The following is a 23,337-nucleotide window of genomic DNA, read 5'->3' as shown; positions in this document are numbered from 1 at the left end:
TTGTAAGAAAATGTAAATCATGACTCAAATCATTGAAGGAACAGATAACTGAACCCTGATCCTATGCTTGAGATTGTCACAAATTCTAAAACTGAGAACACAAGCTTAAGCTTCAAAAAGGATGATGCATGAAAACTTTAGCTTAATATTTTCTTAAGTTGCAAAACTGGCCAATATACAGGTTTCCACGAACTGGAGTATTGTATAAGATAATGGTTCTGAAAGAGTTGATACTGAAGTTGTATTAGCTTCACTATAGGATCACATAGTCTTTGGGTGAAGAAAAAGTAATTTAGCAAAAGATCCCAATGGAGACATATATGCCATACCTGGGTCTTGATAGTTGTAATCATACTTAACTGGTTAATGTGAATTATACATACTGTTATCATGCAATACATATACACCTAATAATAGCAATAACTTAAATTAATAAAGCAGTATTTGCAAAATAAAACATCCGATTTTCATAAAACTAGCAGGTACAGGAGAAATATGGTGCTGGTTAATACAAATCATAGCAATTTTATTTTAGTATCTTATAGTTTACATGCGAAGTTGACTATTTGCTTTAATTCATCTCTTGATTAAAAATAACAAATTGTGTCGAATAGCAAATGTTCATTATAGATTTTATTTTTAACCATTCAGTACAATATAGAGAATTTTTAAGTATAACAAAAATAGAACATATCAACTTTTGTAAATGCCTCTTAACATATTATTGTACAGGTTGCAAATATGAACAGAAACTTATTTTTAAATACACTTAATCACTCAATTTGCACAGCACAAGTGAGTTATATTTAAATTGTATGTTTACATAAAAATGTATTTTCTTAAAGATCTATGGTAATACTATGCCATTATTATTACATGACAATCAAAAAGTTATTAATGACACTTATGAAGTTCTTTCTTGTCGCTTAAAGTAATGTACCTGAGTCACAATTTTCAATGTAGACTCAAATTCCAGCAAGCATTAGAGTTTGAAGGATTGGTAAAAGTTGCAGATGATGACTGTGCTAAACAGATCACAGGTTTAGGAATTAACAACTGTGTTTTGTGCACTAATAACAGCTAATTCACAATGAGGTACTAAGAAAACAAGTCAGATGTGAGCAGCTATTACTGATGAACAGTCAGCAATATTAGTGCATCTTATGGTGTGAGTTCAATCCTTTTAACAGTATAACAAAATAGGAAAGTATTTTGAAAAGAGTTCTACTTTTGAATTGCATTTGAGTTACATTAGTCGTAATAAATTTAGGAAACTATAGCTAATTTCCACATGAATGGAGGCACAGCCACTGCCAATGCGGGTTTTACAGTTGAATCAATATTTGCAGTTACATTATATTGAATAATATACTGCATCAGCCAGAAATTATAGACGTAGTCCCTTTTCTCCCAAAACATATTGTCCTACATTTTAATTAATGTACTGACACTTTTAGACAACCTATAAAGAAATAGTTGATGCTTATATACATTGAAATCATTCATTGTATATGCTATGGCAGATCCTTCTTAGGCAGCAATATAACAAGAGTTTAATAACACAAACAAATCGGCTGAATAACCTATTAATAAAGCAGGAAATAAATATAAAATGAAAAGTTTTAACATTTTTCATTTTAAAATGGAATTATCAGTTGCCATTTTTCTTTGCGAATTGAATTAGACAAAAGCATAAATTATAGTATTACAATATTGGTCTTACACATTGATTATCTAACCATATCTGTGGAGAATTTGCTGCTCTTATGAGTTCTTTAAACTATTCTTTCAATCTTCACTGAGAATATTTCAATACGCTGGGGTTCCTTTATGAAATAGCTGGGAGTTTTTCATTAAACAAATTGCTAGTGTCTTGTTCTCTACATTGGAAGGGAAGTTGCCACAGTTTTTAAACACAAAATATGACCACTTGTTTCATCAAAAATTCATTATCTCAAAATATTGAAGGTCTGATTGAAGAAAGTCAATTACCTGCATACGTATTATATGGGTGAACAGGAAACATTGACTAGCTGGTTGGTAGTGATGAATCAGCAGAATATACCTAAACCATGCCGTGTGCTGTATTTCCTGCATAAACAGTTGCACATCTTTTTAATAGTTTTACATACAAGCATGACAAAACTGTGCCGACAATAGGCTGAGTAAACTTAAACAGTTAATAGATGTTACCTATGACTAAACATGATGATAATCCACCTCTTAAGAAGGCTCCTCGCAGTTTATCAGATTGTTTCACTTAAAGACAGTGTGGTAAACTGTAAAAATCTATTCTTTATATTGATTATTAAATCTATTAGGAAATTCCAGCAAAGTGTTATGAGAACAAAGCAGCATTATTTAGCTGTGACAGCAGTGCTCGTCTGAACTCATATCCAGAACATTTTGTTGCATATCAATGTTAAATTGAATAAACAAAAACTTCACATTACACAAAAATAACTGAATCAAATTCTTAAGCATTTTAAGCAATGAAAGCAGAAATCCCTTGAGGCAAGTCAGTTTGCTGTATCAAATAAAATATTCGATAGGAAATATATATGGTATACACAGCATTGTATTTGTGAATACAGTACCTTTTATTCATATATACTATACAGTTCAATGTGCATTCAATAAGTCCTTCCTATAATCCTGTGTGCAGGCAGTTCTGTTGATGATTTCTCATGAAGGTCTGAAAAGAAGACTATCGCCGTGCAGTCAAATGGTTCTTCACTGTCCATGGATAAGTGTAATTCCTACAAAAAAAATATTGAGACAGATCTAGTAGGAAGAAAATGACTTGTTATGTGTAATGTTTCATGGAATCATAAATGGTTGCAGAACAGAAGGAGGTCAACTGACCTCAGAACGGTGTTAGCTCCAGGAGAATAAATCTAATTTCACTCCATGTTTTTCCACACCCCGTCCTCGCTCCCCCCTCCCCCCCCGCCTCGTAACTCTTTTACCACAGAACAGTTTCTTATTATCAATTGTGTCCAAATTTTGAAAAACCCCATCAAATCTCCTTTTAATATCCTCTTTCCAAACAGAACAGTCCAATTCTATCCATGTAGCAGAAGTTTCTCATCTTTGCCAACAACTATTCTTGTGAATCTGTTCTACACCCTCTGTGATGCCTTCATATCCTTCACAAAGTGTGTACCCACAACTGGGCACAATATACTAGTTGTGGTTGATGAAACCAGGTTTCATCACTACATCCTTGCATTTGTACTCTAAGCCTCTATTTATAAAGCCTAAATGCTTTATTAATCACTTTTCATCTTGTCACATTCAATTAATCTTCTCAGATATTTCTGCTCCTATATGTTCTTTGGATATGTGTACAGTCTATTTTTGTCCTTTTTACTAAAAGGCATTTGTCCATACTTTTCTGCAATAAATTTCAGTTGCCACTAGTCTGCTCATTCCATGAGACAAAAATGAGGACTGCAGATGCTGCAAACTAGAGTTTAGATCAGAGTGGTGCTGGAAAAGCACAGCAGGTCATGCAGCATCCGAGGAGCAGGAAAATCAACGTTTCAGGCAAAAGCCCTTCATCAGGAATGAGGCAGGGAGCCTCTGGGGTGGAGAAGTAAATGGGAGGGAGATAGCTAAGAGTGCAACAGGTGGATGGATGGGGGTGGGAGGAAGGTAGCAAAGAGTACAATAGGTGAATGGGGTTGGAGATGGAGGTGATAGGTCAGAGGGGAGGGTGGAGCGGATAGGTGGGAAGGGAGATTGGCAGGTAGGACAGGTCATGAGGATGGTGCTGAGGTGGAAGGTTGGAACTGAGGTAAGGTGGGGGGGAGGGGAAATGAGGAAACTGGTGAAGTCCACATTGATGCCCTGGGGTTGAAGTGTTCCAACGTGGAAGATGAGCCGTTCATTCCATTAGCCTAGCTAATTCCTCTTGAAGTTTATTACTATTCTCCTCTCCATTCACAGTACTTTCAAATTTTGTGTCATTCACTAATTTTGAAAATGTGCCCTTTACTACTGGTCATTACTGCAGACCAAGAAAATTAGCGACCCTAACACTGAACTCTAGGGAACTTCAACATTTATCTTGTTCCAGTCTGAAAAAGAACAGCCATTAACTATTATTCTTTGTTTCTTGTCACTCAGCCAATTTCATATCCATGCTGTCACTTGCGCTTTCCATTCCATAGACTTATCCATTATTGTTAAGGCACTTAATGGCACATGACACTTTATCAAATGCCTTTGGGAATCCATGCACAGCACATCATTTGTGTGACACTCTTAAACCCCTTAACTTACCAAAAAACACAAACAGTTTAGAAATTTGCCCTGAACAAATGTGTGCTTAGTTTTTTTCTAATATATACTAAAAGTACTGTTAATTTTGTCCTTAATTATCACTTCTAACACGTTCTTCAAAAACAAGGTTCAAATGAGTGACCTGTAATTGCTCGGATAATTCTTACACTTTTTTTTGAACAAAGCACACCATTTTTAATTCCCTGGTCCTCTGGCACCAACCTTCTATCTAAGGAGGATTGAAAACTTATGGTCATGCCTCTGCGATTTCCAGCTTCATTTCCCTCAGTATCCTTGGGTATGTCTCATGCAGCCTTTGTGACATATTAACTTTAAGACCAATAAGAAAATCTAATACTTCCATTTTCTCATTTTTTAGTCCATGCAGTACTCCTGAACATACTTCAGAAACTCTTCACTCACCCTACCTATTCTATATTATGATATTTAAAGCTCTCTATTATAACTTTGTCCACTTCATACTTGTGTGCAAATATGTTCCTCTATTTCTTTCCCACTAGATAATGGTCTATAGAATACACCTAGCAGTGTAATGGTAAATCTATCATTTCTTAGCCCTAACCAAATAGCCCTGGTCTCTGGATGTAGGTTTGCACACTAAGCTTGAAGGTTCATTTCCAGAAGTTTCATCACCCTAGGTAACATCTTCAGTGGGCCTCTGGGCGAATTACTATTGATAATTCCTGTTTGGGGTTTTTGGGTTGGTGATGTAATTTCCAGTGATGACATCATTTCCTATGGTGATGTCATTTCCTGCTCTTTTTCTGAGGGAGTGGTAGATGGGGTCTAACTCGATGTGCTTGTTGATAGAGTTGGAATGCCGGTTGAAATGCCATGCTTCTAGGAATTCTCGTGTGTGTCTTTGTTTGGCTTGTCCTAGGATGGATGTGTTGGCCCAGTCAAAGGGGTGTCCTTCCTTAGCTATATGTAAGGATACTAGTGAGAGAGGGCCATGTCGTTTTGTGGCTAGTTGATGTTCATGTATCCTGGTGGCTAGTTTTCTGCCTGTTTGTCTAATATAGTGTTTGTTACAGTCCTTGCATAGTATTTTGGAAGTAACATTAGTTTTGCTTGTTGTCTGTTTAGACCCCATCTACCACCCCCTGAGAAAAAGAACAGGATATCACCACAGGAAATTACAACACCAACCCAAAAAAAACCAAACATATAAATAGAAAGCAGGAATTATCAACAGTGCTTCGACCGGAGGCCACTGAAGATGTTACCTAGTAGGGTGATGAAACGTCTGGAAATGAATCTTCCAGCTCTGCGAGCAAACCTCAACCTGAGCTACAAATCTTCTCAAAACTTGCTAAGCCCTGATCTCTCTACGGCATTAATTCTTGTCAGCATGATAATGCTTTCTTTAATCAGTACTGTTAATTTTTTTTACTTTCCTTAGCAGCTTGTATTCGGGTATATTTATTATCCAGTCTTGCTCTTTACAGTGGCAAGAGAAACCATATAGAAGCACTATATGTATTTACGAATTGACAAACAATTAAAAAATCCTCTAAAGCAGATAGACACTAATGTCAGAGCTGTCTAGTGGTGCAATTGTAATGAACTTTGGTCTCTTTGTTTTGACTAATCACAGATTTAAGTAACAGTGTAATCCAAAGGTGTAACAGTACATCATCCTACCATCTAAACTGGATATTTTAACCTTCACATTTGCCCTCACAGATGTTTCCCTGTCCTCTTGGTTAGTGAATTGATTAATACATTTGTGAAATGAAACTGACACATAATACAAGCTGCTTTATTTACATCAAGTGGTATAATAAATAAAAGCTGTGATAAAATCTCAATTACTTCATCTTTAATTTCAGGACAAGAAAAAATAGCAACCCTACTGGTTGTACTTTTGTTCTATTCTCATGCTTGGCTAATGCTGGTACAGCTGCATTTGTTGACTATGCCTAGTTGCATTGCAAATGTTCTCCTTAAACCATCAAAGCTCTTGTGATTGTGCTGTCACAGTGATGCTAATAAGGAAACTCTTGGCTAATGAACCAGCAATTATAAATTGAACAAGCATAAAAATTTAAGTCAGTACAATACGCAACCAGGAAGGGAGCTTGGAAGTGCTTGTTCTCCTACAATGGTCGCTGTAATTGTAATGTTCTAAAACATGGGGGGGGGTGCAGCTACTGTTGAGACCTTCAGGTCTGGCAGCATCTGTAAGGAGAGAAAAGAGCTGATGTTTCGACAAAGGGTCAGTTAGACTCGAAACATCAGCTCTTTTCTCTCGTTACAGATGCTGCCAGACCTGCTGAGATTTTCCAGCATTTTCTCTTTTAGTTTCAGATTCCCAACATCTGCAGTAATTTGCTTTTATCCACTGTTGAGACCTTCGTGGGTTACTGCAATGCTTTGTTTTATGAATATACGAACGAGGAGTAGGAATGAGCTTTTTGTCCCTTGTATCCTGCTCACCATTTAATTAGATCATGGCCGATCTTACTGTATCCCCAAGTCCACATGCCTCCCTCCCACTGACAATCTTTCTTTGCTGAACAAGAATCTGTTCATGCTGGAAAAGCATGAAAAGCACAGCAGGACAGGCAGCATCCAATGAGCAGGAAAATTGACGGTTCGGGCTGGAGCCCTTCTTCCTGATGAAGGGCTTTTGCCCAAAACGTCGATTTCCTTGCTCCTTGGATGCTGCCTAACCTGCTGTGCTTTTTCAGCAACACACTCTCGACTCTAATCTCCAGCATCTGCAGTCCTCACTGTCTCCAAGAATCTGTTCATATCCACCTTAAAAATATTCAAAGCCTTTACTTCAATCACCTTTTTAAGAAGTAAGTTCCAAAGGTGCACAATCCTCTGAGAAAAGACGTCTGCCTAATCTCTTTTTTTAAATGGGTGGTGCCTTATTTTGAAACAGTTTTAGATTTTCCTTGAAACAGGAAACATCCTCTCCACATCTATCCTGTTAAGATTCCGCAAGATCTTAAATGTTTCAATCAAGTCAACGCTTGTTCTTCTAACTCCATCAGATATAAGCATAGCTTGTCCAACCGTTCCTCATAAGGTAATGTGCAGTAGAAAGTGAGGACTGCAAATGCTGGAGGTCAGAGTTGAGAGTGTGGTGCTTGAAAAGCACAGCAGGTAAGGCAGCATCAAAGAAGCAGGAGAATCGACGTTTCAGGCATAAGGAATTTCCTGATGAAGGGCTTATGCCTGAAACATCAATTCTCCTGCTCCTTGGATGCTGCCTGACCTGCTGTACTTTTCTAGCACCACACTCTCAACTCATAAGATAATGCATCTATTGGTATTAGTGTTGGAAATGTTCTCTGAATTGCATCCAATATATTGACAATGCCTTAAATATTTAAATAAAGTAATCAATACTGTACACAGTACTCCAGATGTGCTTTTAGTGTGCCCTGTATGACTGAAGCGTAACTTCCCTACTTTTGTATTGAGTTTTCCCTTCAATATATAACATTCCATTAGCTTCCCTAATTACTTGCTGCAACAGCATACTAACCTTTGGCAATTCATGCAAGAAGACCCAGATACCTTTGCACTTCAGAGTTCTGCAATTTTTCACCATTCAGCTAAAGTGCTTCTTTTTTATTCTTCTGCCAAAATGGACACTTGCACGTTTTCCCAAGGTACTCCATTTACCAGATATTTGTCCTCACTTAACCTTTCAATGTCTGTTTGTAACCACCTTGTGCCCTTTTCACAACTTACACTCTTGTTGAACTTTGAGCCACCAGAAAATTTGGGAGCCACATATTCTATCCCTTAATGAAAGCAGAACTAGTTGATTCCTTGAGTCCATTTTGCCAGTCAACAATATAGGATAGCATTCCAATGTTAAAAAACTTGCATTCATGAAGTTAAAACTCTATGGTGTTCAATCAAAACTGCTCCAAATTATTTGGAAATCCTGCCCATTAATTAATGGAACAAATTATTTAAAAAGCGTATTAAATTTTGTGATTCATGAACCAGAAAACCTAGATTCCTCTGCAACTTGGAATACTGCACTTTTTCTCATTTAAGTAATATTTTGCTATTTTGTTTTTTCCTGGCAAAGTGAACAATTTCTCATTTTGTCACATTGTGCTTGATCTGCCAGGCTTTTGACCAATCACTCAATCTATGTCCATCCATATTTTCTCTATGGGATCGGGGAGTCCAGAACTGGAGAACATAGGTTTCGGGTGAGAGGGGAAAGATATAAAAGAAACGTAAGGGGCAACTTTTTCACGCAGAGGGTGGTACATGTATGGAATGAGCTGCCAGAGGGTGTGGTGGAGGCTAGTACAATTGCAACATTTAAGAGGCATTTGGATAGGTATATGAATAGGAAGGGTTTGGAGGGATATGGGCCGGGTGCTGGCAGGTGGGACTAGATTGGGTTGGGATATCTGGTCGGCATGGACAGGTTGGACCGAAGGGTCTGTTTCCATGCTGTACATCTCTATGACTCTATGACTATGATTTCACAGCAAACTTTACTGCCTATCTTTGTGTCAACTGCAAATATAGCTACCATGCTATTTCCCTCATCTAAGTCATTGTTTTAAATCGTAAAAATCCAAGACATAAGCAGAGATCCCATTCATCACATTCTGTCAATTAAAAAAATGAATGATTGACTATGCATTTCAAATAATTGGTTCCATTAATCAACGGGCAGGATTTCCAAATAATATGGAGCAGTTTTGATTGAACACCATTGAGTTTTAACTCCATGAATGCATGCGTATTTTTGAAAACAGGTTACCTAAAGCCATCCTGATCCAAGTCAGGAGAGAAACACTGCAAACCAGGGTGCAGCTGAGATTTTAAAGGGTTATAGAACAGAGTGGTTGGGAGGGTCAGGGGATTATTCCACAGGGTTGGAAAAGGATCTGGGGAAACATTTGAGAGAAATGAGGGATAACAATTGGAGAGAGATTGGGGAACAAGGAGAGATACTAAATGGAGAGAGAGGGTCAGAAGAGGAGTTGCAAATCCAGGGCAGGAGAGTCAGTAATTAGTCAGGAATGGCTTAGTTCAGTGAATGAGGAGTTAGTTCACAAAGCAAGGAAAGGGTTGTTGCACAATGATGTCAGCAACGGCTGTTGTCGGGGAATGAACAGAAGGAGGTGCAGGGCAGGGTCTTGGATGGAGAGTGATATAATCAATAGAGAAATTAACAGGTTTGTTCTGGACTGGAGACATGCACTACTTATCTTTTCAGCACCTTGTTTAACGCTGCAGTCCTCATATCCTTTAGGTGCCTTGCTTCTAAAGTCCTAGGAATACTAGCTTGCCAATGTGAAATCATAAAACAAACAAAATGTGAAACAGTAGCCTCATTAAAATGCTTAAATTAATGCTCCTAGGGGGCAGATTATTATCTAACTCTCATTTGACCTCCACTAAAACCACAAGTTGTTAGATTTGAAGTGGGATTGGTTGAAGTTTTAAATTTTTGTCAACATATTTAATTCCTACTTGGTCCAGAGCTGCTCACTTTAGCAATTATAAATAACTCCTTAGTTGATAAACTAACCTGTTAACAGTGTTCAAGATATCATAATAACCACTTTCAATCAGAACTTCTTCAATCATGGTCTATATGTGAAACAAACAGAAAACATGTAAACAAACAAATTATATGTTCATTCCTTGTTTTTCAATAATATATATTATAGATATGTATTTATAGGTCAGGTATTTGTAACAATATTTTTTATTTAAATTCATAATGAGCATTGTAGAACGAGGAGAACTGAACAGAAATTAGCTTAATTTAAGATTTTGAAACAAATCAATCAAAGTGCAGTGTGGCTACCTTCTTAAAGGTTTAACTGTTTTTAAATGTAGATAAATATAGTTTCGCATGCATATGATGAAACACTAACCTGCATCTGCTCATATGTTATTCCATCTTCATATTCATAGCTATATGTATTGACTAAAAAGAATAATAATAATATTTAAATATCATGGAAATAATAGATATATTGGTTTATGGAACAGATGTACAAGTTGCTGGCCTACTATTGTATGACTATTTAAAATTCTAGATAAAATATTAATATTTGACTTTGTTTTCATTGCCTGTGAAACAAAATGGAGGAGGAGATCCCTCTCCTTTGTGGAATCCATTTGATGTTCACTTCATTGATTAAAGGTAGATGCCACAACAGGTGGGCAATGCATTATTTGCCATATCACCACCTAGGCAGTGATTTTGAAATCTATGCTCAGGACTTTGCATCACTATTGTATGCCTGTCTGCTATCTATTGTTACAAAACTTGCTTATTTCATGCACGAATATTCCTGAAAATTTATGGACTCATATAATTTTGACAAACATTTATTCTACGATATCAGTCTTGATTTGATGGCAGCTCTGGCCCTTGAGCCAGAAAGTTGTGGGTACCAATTCTGACTTAGACATCAGCACAAAATCTGGGCCAACAGAGAGAGCACAGCACTCCCTGAAATGCCAGTTCCAGGTTAAAAGTAGACATCTGCTCTATGAAGTAAACACAAAAGATCCACTTCCTATGACCTAGCTGCAAAGACCAGAGGCTGAATCTGATGGTTAGTTGTCTACGTGTGAATCGGGATGTGTTTGGTGGAGTGATTCCTGTCGCAAGGCCAGCGGGATTTCTTACCATATTTTAATAAACTCTCTGTGTTAATTAGTATTTCAACCCTTATGATGACTGCAACTTCTGATTTCTGGCCCATCTTGGGTGCTGCAAGGTGGGACATCCTCTTTCCCAGGAACAGCACTGAAGGCTGCAATACCAGATCATACCAGCGTGCTCTAATGTAACCACCCAGGTTGAAGCAGTTTCAGCATAACTGCCACTATCTTCTCTCCAATACCTCACATTCACTCTATTTCAGTTTGTGCACTCAGCAAGGATCATGTTCTATCACTCTCTGTATTGCATGCACTTTCTTCCCCACACAACCTCATCTGCTCCACTAACCCTGCATGCCCTCTGTGCTGCCTACTCACTCAGGAAACTTTCCCACCTGCACCAATAATAATATTTGTGCTACTCACTTGCATCTTCTGTAATAGCTGCTTTCTCTTGCTCCAGGAGCAAAACATCTCACTGTTAAGCAGAAAGTATCAAAACAGGTGGTGGGCTGCCTGACATTTGTTTTCTCACTCAGTATGAGGTGAGGATTCTGATTTTGACCAACTTGAGCAGGACCTGAATTGGTACCAGAGGATGCCCTTGACTTGCAGTGTCAAGGTCAACTGGGTGCAAAGGCTATATCCCTTGACTTGACTGAGACCTGCTGGCAACCATGACAAGCTTCTTGGTTTTATGTATGTACTAAATGGCATGGCAATAGAGAAGTAATATCAGCGAGGTATCTCTGGTTGAGGGGAAAATGTTCAAAAAGGCAATGAAAGTATTCTATGAGCATGCAGGGAAGCTCAGACTGAGTCAGCACAATGATAGTGAGTGAGGAGCCTGGAGATGCAGCCTGCTGCAATACATGAGCTGGGTCTATGCCCCTGAGAGCACAGTATTCTTGCTGCAACATTACAATGATAGTTTTTGGTACAGAAGTAAAGTTAAGAAGCATCCTTCAAGTTGATCAGAAATATGCTTTGAGGGTTCTTTGGAACTGACATATATCAGAGGTCATTGTCTGTGTGTATCAATTGCCCATAGAGTGTGCCTGAGACATTAGCACCCGATGTCCAATACAGATGTCTTTTGAGGCAAGCAAGCAACATCCACAGATGCTGCTGGACCTGCTGAGTTTTTCCAGCAGCTTCTATTTTTGTTTCTGATTTCCAACATCTGCAGTTCTTTTTTTGTTGTTCACTAAGAGCCCGATTTGGTTTCCATGTCAAGTTTTCCTGATGGCTAGTTTGTATGGCGAGTTTGGTAAGATTGCAATCTGTCATCATTTGGACTGTTAAGGAGGGGTTTAACGAGTATTAATGATCATAAATATGGAGTTCACTGCTCCAAATGAGAATCTCATCATGTCACTTAATAAAAGTGTAAAAGGTGCGGTGAGATGATCTCAGCATTGAAATGGGCCTCGATCCTGAATTTTGATGAGGGTGGCTATTTGAGGGTAAATCCACATCTGATATGCGGGAGTCTTTTAAAGGCCAGTTGATCAGATTTCAAGGCTGGCAAGTTCCTTTGAGGATGACAGACAAGAATGGCAAGATTGGGAAACCCTGGATGACAAGAGACATTGAAAGCATGGTTAAAAAGTAAAAGGAAGCATATATAAGTTTTTGGAAACTGAAATCAGACAAGGGCCTTGAGAAATATAAAAGAAGCAGGAAATAATTTAGACAAGGAATTAGGAGGACTAAAAAAGGCCACGAAATATCTGTGGTCGGTAAGATTAAGGAGAATCCCAAGGCATTTTGGGACCTAGTGGCTCAGTGGTTAGCACTGCTGCCTCACAGGGATCCAGGTTCAATTCCAGCCTTGGGTGACTGCCTGTGTGGAGTTTGCACATTCTCCCCATGTCTGAGTGGGTTTACTCCGGATGCTCCAGTTTCCTCCCACAGTTCAAAGATGTGTAGGTTAGGTGGATTGGCCATGCTAAATTGCCCATAGTGTCCAGGAATTTGTAAATTAAGTGGGTTAGCCATGGGAAATGCAGGATTACAGAGGTATTCATAGGTTAGGAGGGTGAGTCTGGGTGGGATGCTCTTTGGAGAGTCAGTGTGGACTTTTTTAGATTAGACTTACAGTGTGGAAACAGGCCCTTCGGCCCAACAAGTCCACACCGACCCGCCGAAGCGCAACCCACCCATACCCCTACATTTACCCCTTACCTAACACTACGGGCAATTTAGCATAGCCAATTCACCTGACACGCACATCTTTGTGATGGTGGGAGGAAACCGGAGCACCCGGAGGAAACCCACGCAGACACGGGGAGAACGTGCAAACTCCACACAGTCAGTCGCCTGAGTCGGGAATTGAACCCGGGTCTACAGGCGCTGTGAGGCAGCAGTGCTAACCACTGTGCCACCGTGACTTGTTGGGCCAAATAGCCTGTTTCCACACTGTTGGGATTCTATGAATTTATATGTATATTAGGAACAAGAGGCTAACTGGGGAAAGGATAGGTGCATTTAATAACAAAGGAGGGAATTCACATCCACAAGTTGTTCAGACTGATAACTTTTGGCATCCACAACTGGTCAAAATTCCATAAACCAATCAGCAATTGGATGAATTCCCACTTTGTACATGCACTCTGACGCCAGGTCATATCGTTACACTAGCCCTACGGCTTGCGCAGCAACAGTAGAAACATGACTTAAAATGAGTTTCAGTAATTTACTTTTTTTTAAAAGGAAAGCAATTCCTTCCAAATTTCTTCTTTTGTGTAGCTGTCCTTTTTCTAATTCAGTCAACACCAAAACTAAAGTAAAATAAGAAGACATGGTCTTTTGCAATTAAAATGCAAATCATTTTTAAGAGTAGAAATAAGCAAATTTGTTTTTATATATATGAATAATTCAATTTAGTAAGCTGTTCACACTTATTCTAATCAGTTAAAATATGCAGTAATACACTTGGGGCTGAATTTTACCAGTCCCAGACTGGCAAGCTTGGAGGTTTGGAATCAGAGAGGCTGAGAAAATAGTGGGGAATAACACTGAGACAATTCTCCAAAACATTCCCATCACCAGAAAATGTTTCCAGAAGCAAGCAGTGAAGCTGATTGGCTGCTTGCAAATTATAATTATAATACGACATGTTTAAGGTCCCATTGAGGTTAACTTTTATGGCTTACAATAAAGTGAAAATCTGCTATGTGTGGAGACAAAAAGAATTATTTTTATACAGTTAGGCAACTGTATAAAATGTCCTGTATAGATATGTAATCCATATCTATACAGGACATTTTACTAAAATAAGCATTTGGTCTGAATAGGGTGATTTCAAAGGGACAGTGCACTAACATATAAATGATGGCCTTTACTCGTCAGTTGTTTGATTTCCTGATTCCTGAATAAGCCACAGAGTTTAACAGCATTTCCTGAAAATGCCAGGTATGCATCCATTGAATTATTTTTACCTGCCCTGTCTCCAGGGAATGCCGCATTTTCTCTTGATGTCTGCCGCATTAAATTACAATCTGCCGTCACAAAGTTCAGTTCAATCAGTTCAGGGGACCCTTGAAGAACCTATCAGAAATAATACTTTAAGAATATGCCATAGATCTGCTTTCAACCTAGTTCTGACAGTCAAATTTGCTACATAGTGCTCAAAAAGTATGAAAAAACTCAATGGAGAACAAATTGTATCTCAGATAAATTGTTTAATATTTGCAATTTATACTTGACTATATTTCTACAATATACTAATTCAATATTGTTTGGAATAAGGTTATAAGGTTGGAAGAAAAGGCACTGAATATTCAAAACGGTAAATTATTATACAATAGTTCAGATTCTAGCTTAAAGTTGGACTTCAATAGCTGCACATTAATTATTTGAGTTGTTGTTTGTTGTGTTTATTTTTGTGAAATTACATAAATTCAGAATAATATCTTTGAAATTATTGAAAAATGAACTTTCACACTTTTTTTTAGATTAGATTCCCTATAGTGTTTGCATCAGAACATGTTAACACTGAAACTGTTATGGCAACAAACCTTTTTAAGCTCTGCTTTCAAATTGCAGGGATTGCTCTGTGGACTGAATAATGACTTTTTAAACCGTTCAATAACACTTTTTCGAAAGTTGTGATGTAAAGTAGGTGGAAGCTGTGAGGAATGAAGAGAGAATTCCTTTAAAAATGAATCTTATTAATTCATACCTATTTTGGATTGACATTAATATAGTTTCACCATATAGGATTCTTCAGCATTTAGCAATTTTACTACATCAAAATAATGCACAATGTGTATTGTGACATTATTATACAACTCCAGAATGCCCAAACTTAATGCATCCTAAATTTCAAAACAAAACATTAATGAAGAAACGTCAAATAACATCATTTTGAAAACATGGAGTAGTAAAAATTGTTCCATACTTATTTCCATTTATATCCATCATTGGGGAAGTTCAGTAATAGTACAGCAAATTTGGTTCTCATGATTGTTTTGAAGACTTTACTTAACATGAATTGTGTGCAACTGAGTGATGCAGTGGGATTAAAATACAGGTATTTTCAAATCGGACTGCTGCTATCATTGTTGCAGATATCAGTGCTCAAGACACCTTCAGCAGATCTGAAAGCTCAGTGCAAACTGGAGGAGAAACATTTAATTTTTCGTTAAACACTTTACAGACTCTAGGACTCAATCTTGAGTTCCACTACTTCAGAACATGTTCTCTGATCTCTGTTTCTCTTACATCCTTCTCACCCTCTTCCAGCTGTGCCTTTATGTCTTGGTGACTTTGCCGTCAGCAGAGTAGATCCATTTTCTTCTTTTCACACTTTCATTTACACCATTTTATATCTGACTCTCTACTTCCCCACCATTGGCACCCTCTTTGTCTTTTGCTCTGGGAACCCTCACAGTCTGTCCCAGCCAGCTCTCCTCCTAATCTGTCAACAGCATAAACAAACACTATTTTCTAGCACCTTTTAGTTCTGAAGAGGTCACATCAGGCTCAAAATGTGAACTCTGTTTCTCTTTCTACAGCTGCTCCATCGGTAGTGTGAGCACCATGATACCTCAGATCTTTTCGCTTCTACCTTTGTCAGTGGTAAGTGTAGCAAACATTTTTTCTTATTCATTCATGTGTTGGAAGTATGTAGCTGAAAATGTGTTGCTGGAAAAGCGCAGCAGGTCAGGCAGCATCCAAGGAACAGGAAATTCGACGTTTCGGGCATAAGCCCTTCATCAGGAATGATGAAGGGCTTATGCCCGAAACGTCGAATTTCCTGTTCCTTGGATGCTGCCTGACCTGCTGCGCTTTTCCAGCAACACATTTTCAGCTCTGATACTCCAGCATCTGCAGACCTCACTTTCTCCTTGGAAGTATGTAGTCCAAGATTTTTTGCCAATCCCTTGTAGCCCTTAAAAAGGTAGTGGTTAGTTTCCTACTTGAACAGCCGCAGTCTATTTTGTATAGGTACATTCACAATGACATCGGGAAGGGAGTTCCAGGATTTTGACCCTGTGTCACAAATATCCAAATCAGGATGGTAAGTGGTACAGAGGGAAATTTGCTGGTGAAATGTTCCCATGCATCTTCTGCCCTTGTCTTTATACATAGTAGTCATTGCGGGTTTGGAAGGTGTTGTCTGAGGAGTTTTGGTGAATTTCTGCATGAAACTTCAATCCAATATGCATCCAAGTATGTGCTGGGCCTCACCAATGACCTGTGTACTCGGTCTGCCAGTCCACCCAGAATCAAGGAAAAAAAAATCAGAGATAGATTGGTTCTTGAATAGTGAGGGGGTCAAGAGTAATGGGGAGGAGGCAGGGGAATAAGGTTGAGAAACAAATCAACCATGATCAAAAGACAGAGCAGATTCAATGAGATGAATGGTTTAATTCCTCTTTTATATCTTATGGTCTTATGGACTCCTTTCCCGCCATCATCTTACCCCTGTTAAACTGCTGTATCCTGGCCAAATGGTCAGGCCTGCATCAGTAAAGGTGGGGCTGTTTTTGATGGACCCCTCAACTGCTCCTAAACCGACAAACCTTAACAGTATCTGAACAGTCAGAGCAGGAAATAAGGAGCTCTATTATGTTAGAGGAGATTTGAGAAAAGGGTTTTGTAGCTGTACAAGTGTGTTTATCTGAGGTGGGGGCACGTGGTGAGGGGTAAGACTCTGACACATTTCAGTTTAATGTTTGAGTGCTAAATGTTACTTCATATCTCTAATATTCTGCTCTCCCACTTATCTGCTGCTTTTCATGTGGCCTTATGTTAAATGTTATGACAAGAATCATAGATTAGAAATAGAGTTGGTGAGAAGGATGGTTTAAATAATAAACTGTTTTGTGCTGGAGGCTGTAAGGGGGTAAGGTAAGGTGGGCATGCTGGCTTCAGAATTGGTGTGTTAGATGGTTGTACTGCCTCAGATTAGCTCCAGCACATAAGTCAGTTTATCTTGGGCATGTCTGACAGCTACATAAATAGCTCTGGGTGCCCTTGGCACATCAGGCTGCTTCTCAAATGCTTCCACCTCCTTCTTTGAATTAATCGCATTCTTCCCCTGGAGGTCTAGCCCTTACAGAGAAGAGAGAAGCATTATGGTAATATTGTACAAATAGTGTAAATCAGGACTAATTTTTTCATCGCCACAATTCAAATCCCATCACAGTAACTTGTGGAATATACATTCAATTAATCAAGACATCCCTGGAATAAAATATTAATCTCATTAACAATGATCATGAACTGACTAGATTGTAGCAAAAACCCATCTGATTCACTGATATCCTTTAGGAAAAGAAATGGCCTAATGTATGATTCGAATGCACAGCAACATAGTTGACTTGTTAATGGCTCAGCAAGCCATTAGATAAAATTGCTCCAGAAAAAAGCATTGTCAGTGTCCTTGGATGATATAGATTGCAGCACTTCAAGAAGGTGACACCCACTACATTCTCAAGGGCAATTAAGAACATAAAATTTCAGTTTCTTTGCATATCCTGTGATTCCCTGTGAGACCAAACATCTGCATCTTAATCTTAAGTATATTCAATGATGACATATTTACAATCCCCTGAGGTGGATAATTCCAAAGATTCAAACTGCGCCTGTTCTAGATTCCCTGCTGGAGCAACAACCTCTCAGTGACTATATTGTTATGCCTTTTCAGGATCATTATGTTTCATTGAGATCATGCAGAACTTCTCAATTCCACAGACTAGAGATCTAATTCTCTCATCATAGGGCAACCATTTCATCAGAGAGATTAATCTATTCATCTTCGCTGTTCTGCTCCAATGCAAGCACGTCCTTCTTTATATTGAGGCCAAAAGTGTACACAGCGTTCCAGGTATTGTTTCACAAAACTCCCATACAATAACAGAAAAGCTTCCTTATTTGAAGCTCCTATCTCCTTGAAATAAAGGGCATATTTATCTATCAACAACCATTAGCTAAAATTCTGGAAAAGGAATCCATCCTGAATTTATAACCTGCTTTATCTAGAATTGTGCTAAATATGGTCAATGCTGGTAACTCAGATAATGAAGCAGTCTGTGCCTCCAGGAAGACTTGGACAAAAATGATGCGAAGTTGATTGCATATCCATTGAACATTGGTGCAGTGGAATCCATTTTGACTGATAAAAATTGCTACACAATTTGAAAACCATTTGATTGCCACATGTGTACACCATGATTGCCTGGACCTGTAACAATCTAGCCAGAGCACAGATCCATGGGACCTTGTATTTTCACTGGCCTCATCAACTGAGGAGTGCACATAAGGGCTGGCCTTAGGAAATACTGCACCAGTCACCAGGATGATGTACTTGTGTCAGCAGATTGTGAGTTACAACAAATGTCTCCCGTTTACCTTTGGAAGGAACCAGAAATTGCGTTCTATGGATACTGCTGCAGACAATGCACATTAATCCAGATCATTGGCAGAAACTCTTCTTCCGGGAATGACTGAGCTTCCTGAAGTACTGGTGATTAGTTGAAGAATCACAGAAATGTACAGCTCAGAAGAAGGCATTTTGGTCCATTATGTCTGTCGTGGCCAAAAATAATTATCCTGTCCATTCACAGTTCTCACTTTTTGATTCATAGCCTTTGTCAGAAATTTCTTGCCTGCATATCTTATGGTTAAGGGTCTTGCCTCTTATGAACTAGAGCTCTGTGCTTGTTTTCTCTTGGACAGTGGAAAGGGATTGAGGAGACAACACTGATTTTTCTGTTGTTGGGGTTCCTCATGTTCCTTATCTGAAATTCGTGATAGATCTACATCAATGATTGCATCCTGGTTTTTCAAGATGCAGTAAAAACATGCTCTTGGAACAAGGCCTGTGTGTAAACACCATTTGCTTCAGCCAGAAAGTAGCTATCTTATATCAATATTTAAAGGAATTTCTGCCTGTTGTTGCTCAGCACTGTGGAATTCCCATAGTCCTCTCACCTCTAATAAGTTCCCTGAAGCTTGAGAAATCTAAATGCTTAAAGTTGGCAACAGAATCCAGGGAGAAAGTGAGGACTGCAGATGCTGGAGATCAGAGCTGAAAATGTGTTGCTGGAAAAGCGCAGCAGGTCAGGCAGCATCCAAGGAGCAGGAGAATCAACGTTTCGGGCATGAGCCCTTCTTCACGAATCCTGAAGAAGGGCTCATGCCTGAAACGTCGATTCTCCTGCTCCTTGGATGCTGCCTGACCTGCTGCACTTTTTCAGCAACACATTTTCAACAGAATCCAGGGATAAAACTCCACTTAACATCTGGAAAAATTGAGCTTTACTATTCCAAGGAACTTTTCTACACACTAGTAAATGTGCTGGAGTTAAATGCGGATATTAGCTACTTCTTACTTGCATCCAAACATGGTGGTTTATAGTGTGTTAAACTACCACATACACAGAAATCCTCCTGTCCAAGGTATTAATTTTATCAACTGAAGTTAAAGTTGAGAGTATTTATTGGATGGTTATCTGAACATGTGAGACACTTGGTAATGCAGAGGTGAAATGGAATCAGAAAATATATTCCTGTACTGCTTCCTTTGCGGACTGTTATCAGGGGTATAACACTAAAATTCACTGCTTACTTACAAATTGGGTGGTTATTGAACTCGATTAAATGGAGGTTGTGCTTTATTTTTTAAAAAGTCACAGTTTAAACAACATTTATTTAAAATTAGACTAGAATAAATTTTAATGAAGGCCTTGAAATTGTCAAATAATGAGAATATGATGAAGTATAACACTAATGTTAGCAGACACCTAGACTCTAAAAGATCGTATGATACTGAGAAGCAAAAAGAAAGATTTTTTTTAATAAGGTTATACTCTTTTGTTTTTTTTAATGGACACTTGATATATACAACATGGCAGCTCGCAACCACAAAATGTGTTCCAGAAACTTCCAGTGGACAAGAGCATCATCTACCTGGAATGTCTTACCCTTGTATTGTGTTGACATTACAGTCAAGTCCACACAAAGGAACCTCAAATGCATCTTGAATGCCAATTTGAAAGAAAGGCATTGAAATCAATTATGCTTGAGATCATGTGAACAGGCGACAGTTTACCTCCTACAATACACAATCGTCAGAATCTACCTAGCCTTGAACAACTTTGGTATTGGCAAGAAAGTTTGGAAAATCACGTGGAATCAGCAGTGTAGTAGTGATTCTCAGCAATTCATGCCATAAATCCAATTTTCCAAGCAAGTGTTGAATGGTGAGACAGAAATCTTGCTATTGAGCAGCAAGAGATCTATTTATATGCATTAGTGTCTTATTATTAGTTAATTTCACCTCACCTCAGGTTTTCCATTTTGCCACCTACTGGATAGCAGCTAGATGGTGAGACTTCCCAACATGAAAGACAGAGTGACTTCTGGTTATCCTGTTCACTATTTTCTCCCCTTGGCCTTTAGTTGAACAGATTTCACCAATATCTCAGGGCACACACCCCACCGCACACAGATGGCATCAGACATGTATCAGCCTCAGCACAACCTCGTAGCACAGCTACAATCTGTGTACAATATGGTTCTGCACTTCATGTGCACTTGGGAGTGCACTGGCATCTTTCACTGCAAGGCTGCTGTGTAGTTTGCTTTGCACAAAGGGACAAGCACCCAATATCTGGGTGCTGAGGGTGCATTTGCAAGACTGGGCCTGCAGAAGGTTATCTGCAAACTATGAAGTGATACTTACAAAGTAATGATGTGCTCACTGATGCTTGATTTAGATTCTTCTAGGACCAGATGGTTCCTTAACTGATGAAAACCTGGACAAGAGAGCTTAATTCTAGAGGTGAAGTGAGAGTAACTGCCCTTGTTATCAAGGTAGCTTTTGATCAAGTTTTGCATCAAGCAGCTCTAGGGAAACTGAAATTAATAAAACTGGGTGGTGACATATCTAACATAAAGGAGAATGACTTTGTCTGTTGGAGACCTATAATCCCAGGACATCGTTACAAGAGTTTTTCAGCATTGTATCCTTGGGCCAAATTTTTTTTAGCTGCGTCATCCATGACCTTTCCTCCATCATAAGGTGAGAAGTGGTGATTTCAACTCGGACTGTATAGTGCTCAGTCCTAGTTCCAGCTCCTCAGATGCTGAATCAGTCCATGTTTGCATGCAGTTAAGACTTGCATAACATTCAGGTTGATATATGGTAAACAACATTTAAGTACCAGGCAATGACTATATCCAACAAGAGAGAACTCAAGAATCTACCCTTGATATTCAAAAGCATTACCATTACTGAGCACCCCACTACCAACATATTGGGAGTTACCATTGATCAGAAACGTAGCTGGTCAATCCATATAAATGGTTACAAGATCAGGGCAGAAACTGAGAACTCTGCAGTGAGCACACACCTCTTGACCCCTCCAAAGCCTGCCTGCTAGCAACATTACTCAAGTTAAGGGTATAGTGGATGACTCTCCTGGATTAGTGCTGCTTCAACAACATATAAGAAGCTCAATACTATTGAGGAATAATGCTACTTCTTGATCAGTACCCTGTCCAGCAATCTAATTACTTACTCACAAATCCACTATCACTGCATAGTGTGCACCATTTACAAGTTACACAATAGTAACTCACTAATCTGCCTCCAACATTTTCCAAACCTGCAACCTCCACTGCGTAGAAGACAGCAGTAGTAGTTTCATGGGAAAACTACCACCTCCAAAACACACACTATCACAACTTGAAATAATACCAACATTCTCTCACTGCGATTGCGTTGAAATCGTGGAATTCCCTTCCTAATAGCACTGTGGGTGTGACAAGGTCATATAGACTGCAGAGGTCCAAGAAGCTAGCTTCCCACCACCTTCTCAAGGGCAATTAGGGACAGGCATCAAATGACAGCCTTGTCAGAGATGTTCACATCTGAAAAATGAATTTAAAAAGAAGAAAGGAAATACAATAAATCAAATTGATATACCTGTGTGATATAGATGATTTTGTGCAGCTGAATAAGAATCTGTTGAATTGGGTCACTGATTTGGCGTACTTTCCGTTGAGACACTGCTATTCCTGCTGATGCTTTGGATGAGAATATCATAATTAGACAAACTGCCCACTTAAAAATTCCTGTTATAAACTACAATGGAAACATTATCAGGATAATAACCAGATGTAACTGCATTTGAGAATAGTATAAAAGACAGGAACAATGACACTTAATTTAAAAGTAAGGCAATTGAATTGTTTTACATTCTGAGAAGGTTTTGTTTTGAACTGTAATACTATCAAGGCATCACTTTAATCATTAAACTCTGTCCATGAACCTTCAGCTAAGCGATGATTTATGATCAAACCATAACCAGTGGGAATGGATTTCTACAGAAAATGACAAAACAAGTCAACCAACATAAAAAGGCATTATATGTTTGAGTTTGTGATTGGAATTGCAGCCTTTTGCTGAGCTAACATTTTTGAAGTATGGTCACAAACAACACATTATGTCTGATCGTTTCTCTTAAGTTGTTTTTCTTTAAATAGTATTGCATTGTTAGAATCTTTCCACTATAATTGCATATATTGAATTGCTAACTTTAATTCTGAATATACCCAAGATGAGTATACGCAAGTTAGATTCAACTTCATCTCGAATGAAGCCAGAGTAAAAACTATAACAGTCAAATACTTTTGTTATCTAACTTCGCATAAAGGAAGGCAAAACATTGACCCCCTTATAAAATTTGGTTCTTTAGTCTGAAACTATATTTTTCTTATCCCAGAATCATATTTATTGAATCACAGTCTCTTTTTGAGGTTGTTCTTTTGTCTAAAATAGCAGCAGTGATAAATTTAACAGCAAAAAGTACACTTTGTTACTTACAATAAAATACAGTGGAAAACAAGTCTCAGAAAAATAGTAACTGTTAATAATAATTGTAAATGTTGGAT

General features: G+C 38.5%; 1 protein-coding gene across 1 annotated transcript in view; it reads right to left on the bottom strand.

Moving 5' to 3' along the window:
• Window positions 1-2,664: 2,664 nt before the first annotated feature.
• The window catches only part of nek10 (NIMA-related kinase 10), a 246,957-nt gene continuing 226,284 nt past the window's right edge, over window positions 2,665-23,337 (bottom strand). The window contains exons 31-36 of the mRNA XM_060825301.1: window positions 22,370-22,470; window positions 14,949-15,059; window positions 14,358-14,478; window positions 10,188-10,228; window positions 9,836-9,897; window positions 2,665-2,759 (exon numbers count right to left, since the gene is read on the bottom strand). Of these exons, the coding sequence (XP_060681284.1) occupies window positions 2,708-2,759; window positions 9,836-9,897; window positions 10,188-10,228; window positions 14,358-14,478; window positions 14,949-15,059; window positions 22,370-22,470 (488 nt within the window). The 3' untranslated portion in view covers window positions 2,665-2,707. The remainder of the gene's footprint in view (window positions 2,760-9,835; window positions 9,898-10,187; window positions 10,229-14,357; window positions 14,479-14,948; window positions 15,060-22,369; window positions 22,471-23,337) is intronic.

The sequence above is a fragment of the Hemiscyllium ocellatum genome, chromosome 5 (assembly GCF_020745735.1).
Source record: "Hemiscyllium ocellatum isolate sHemOce1 chromosome 5, sHemOce1.pat.X.cur, whole genome shotgun sequence".
Lineage (NCBI taxonomy): Eukaryota > Metazoa > Chordata > Chondrichthyes > Orectolobiformes > Hemiscylliidae > Hemiscyllium > Hemiscyllium ocellatum.
Note: the sequence above shows the minus strand (reverse complement) of the source record. Positions and strands in the feature narration are given on the sequence as shown.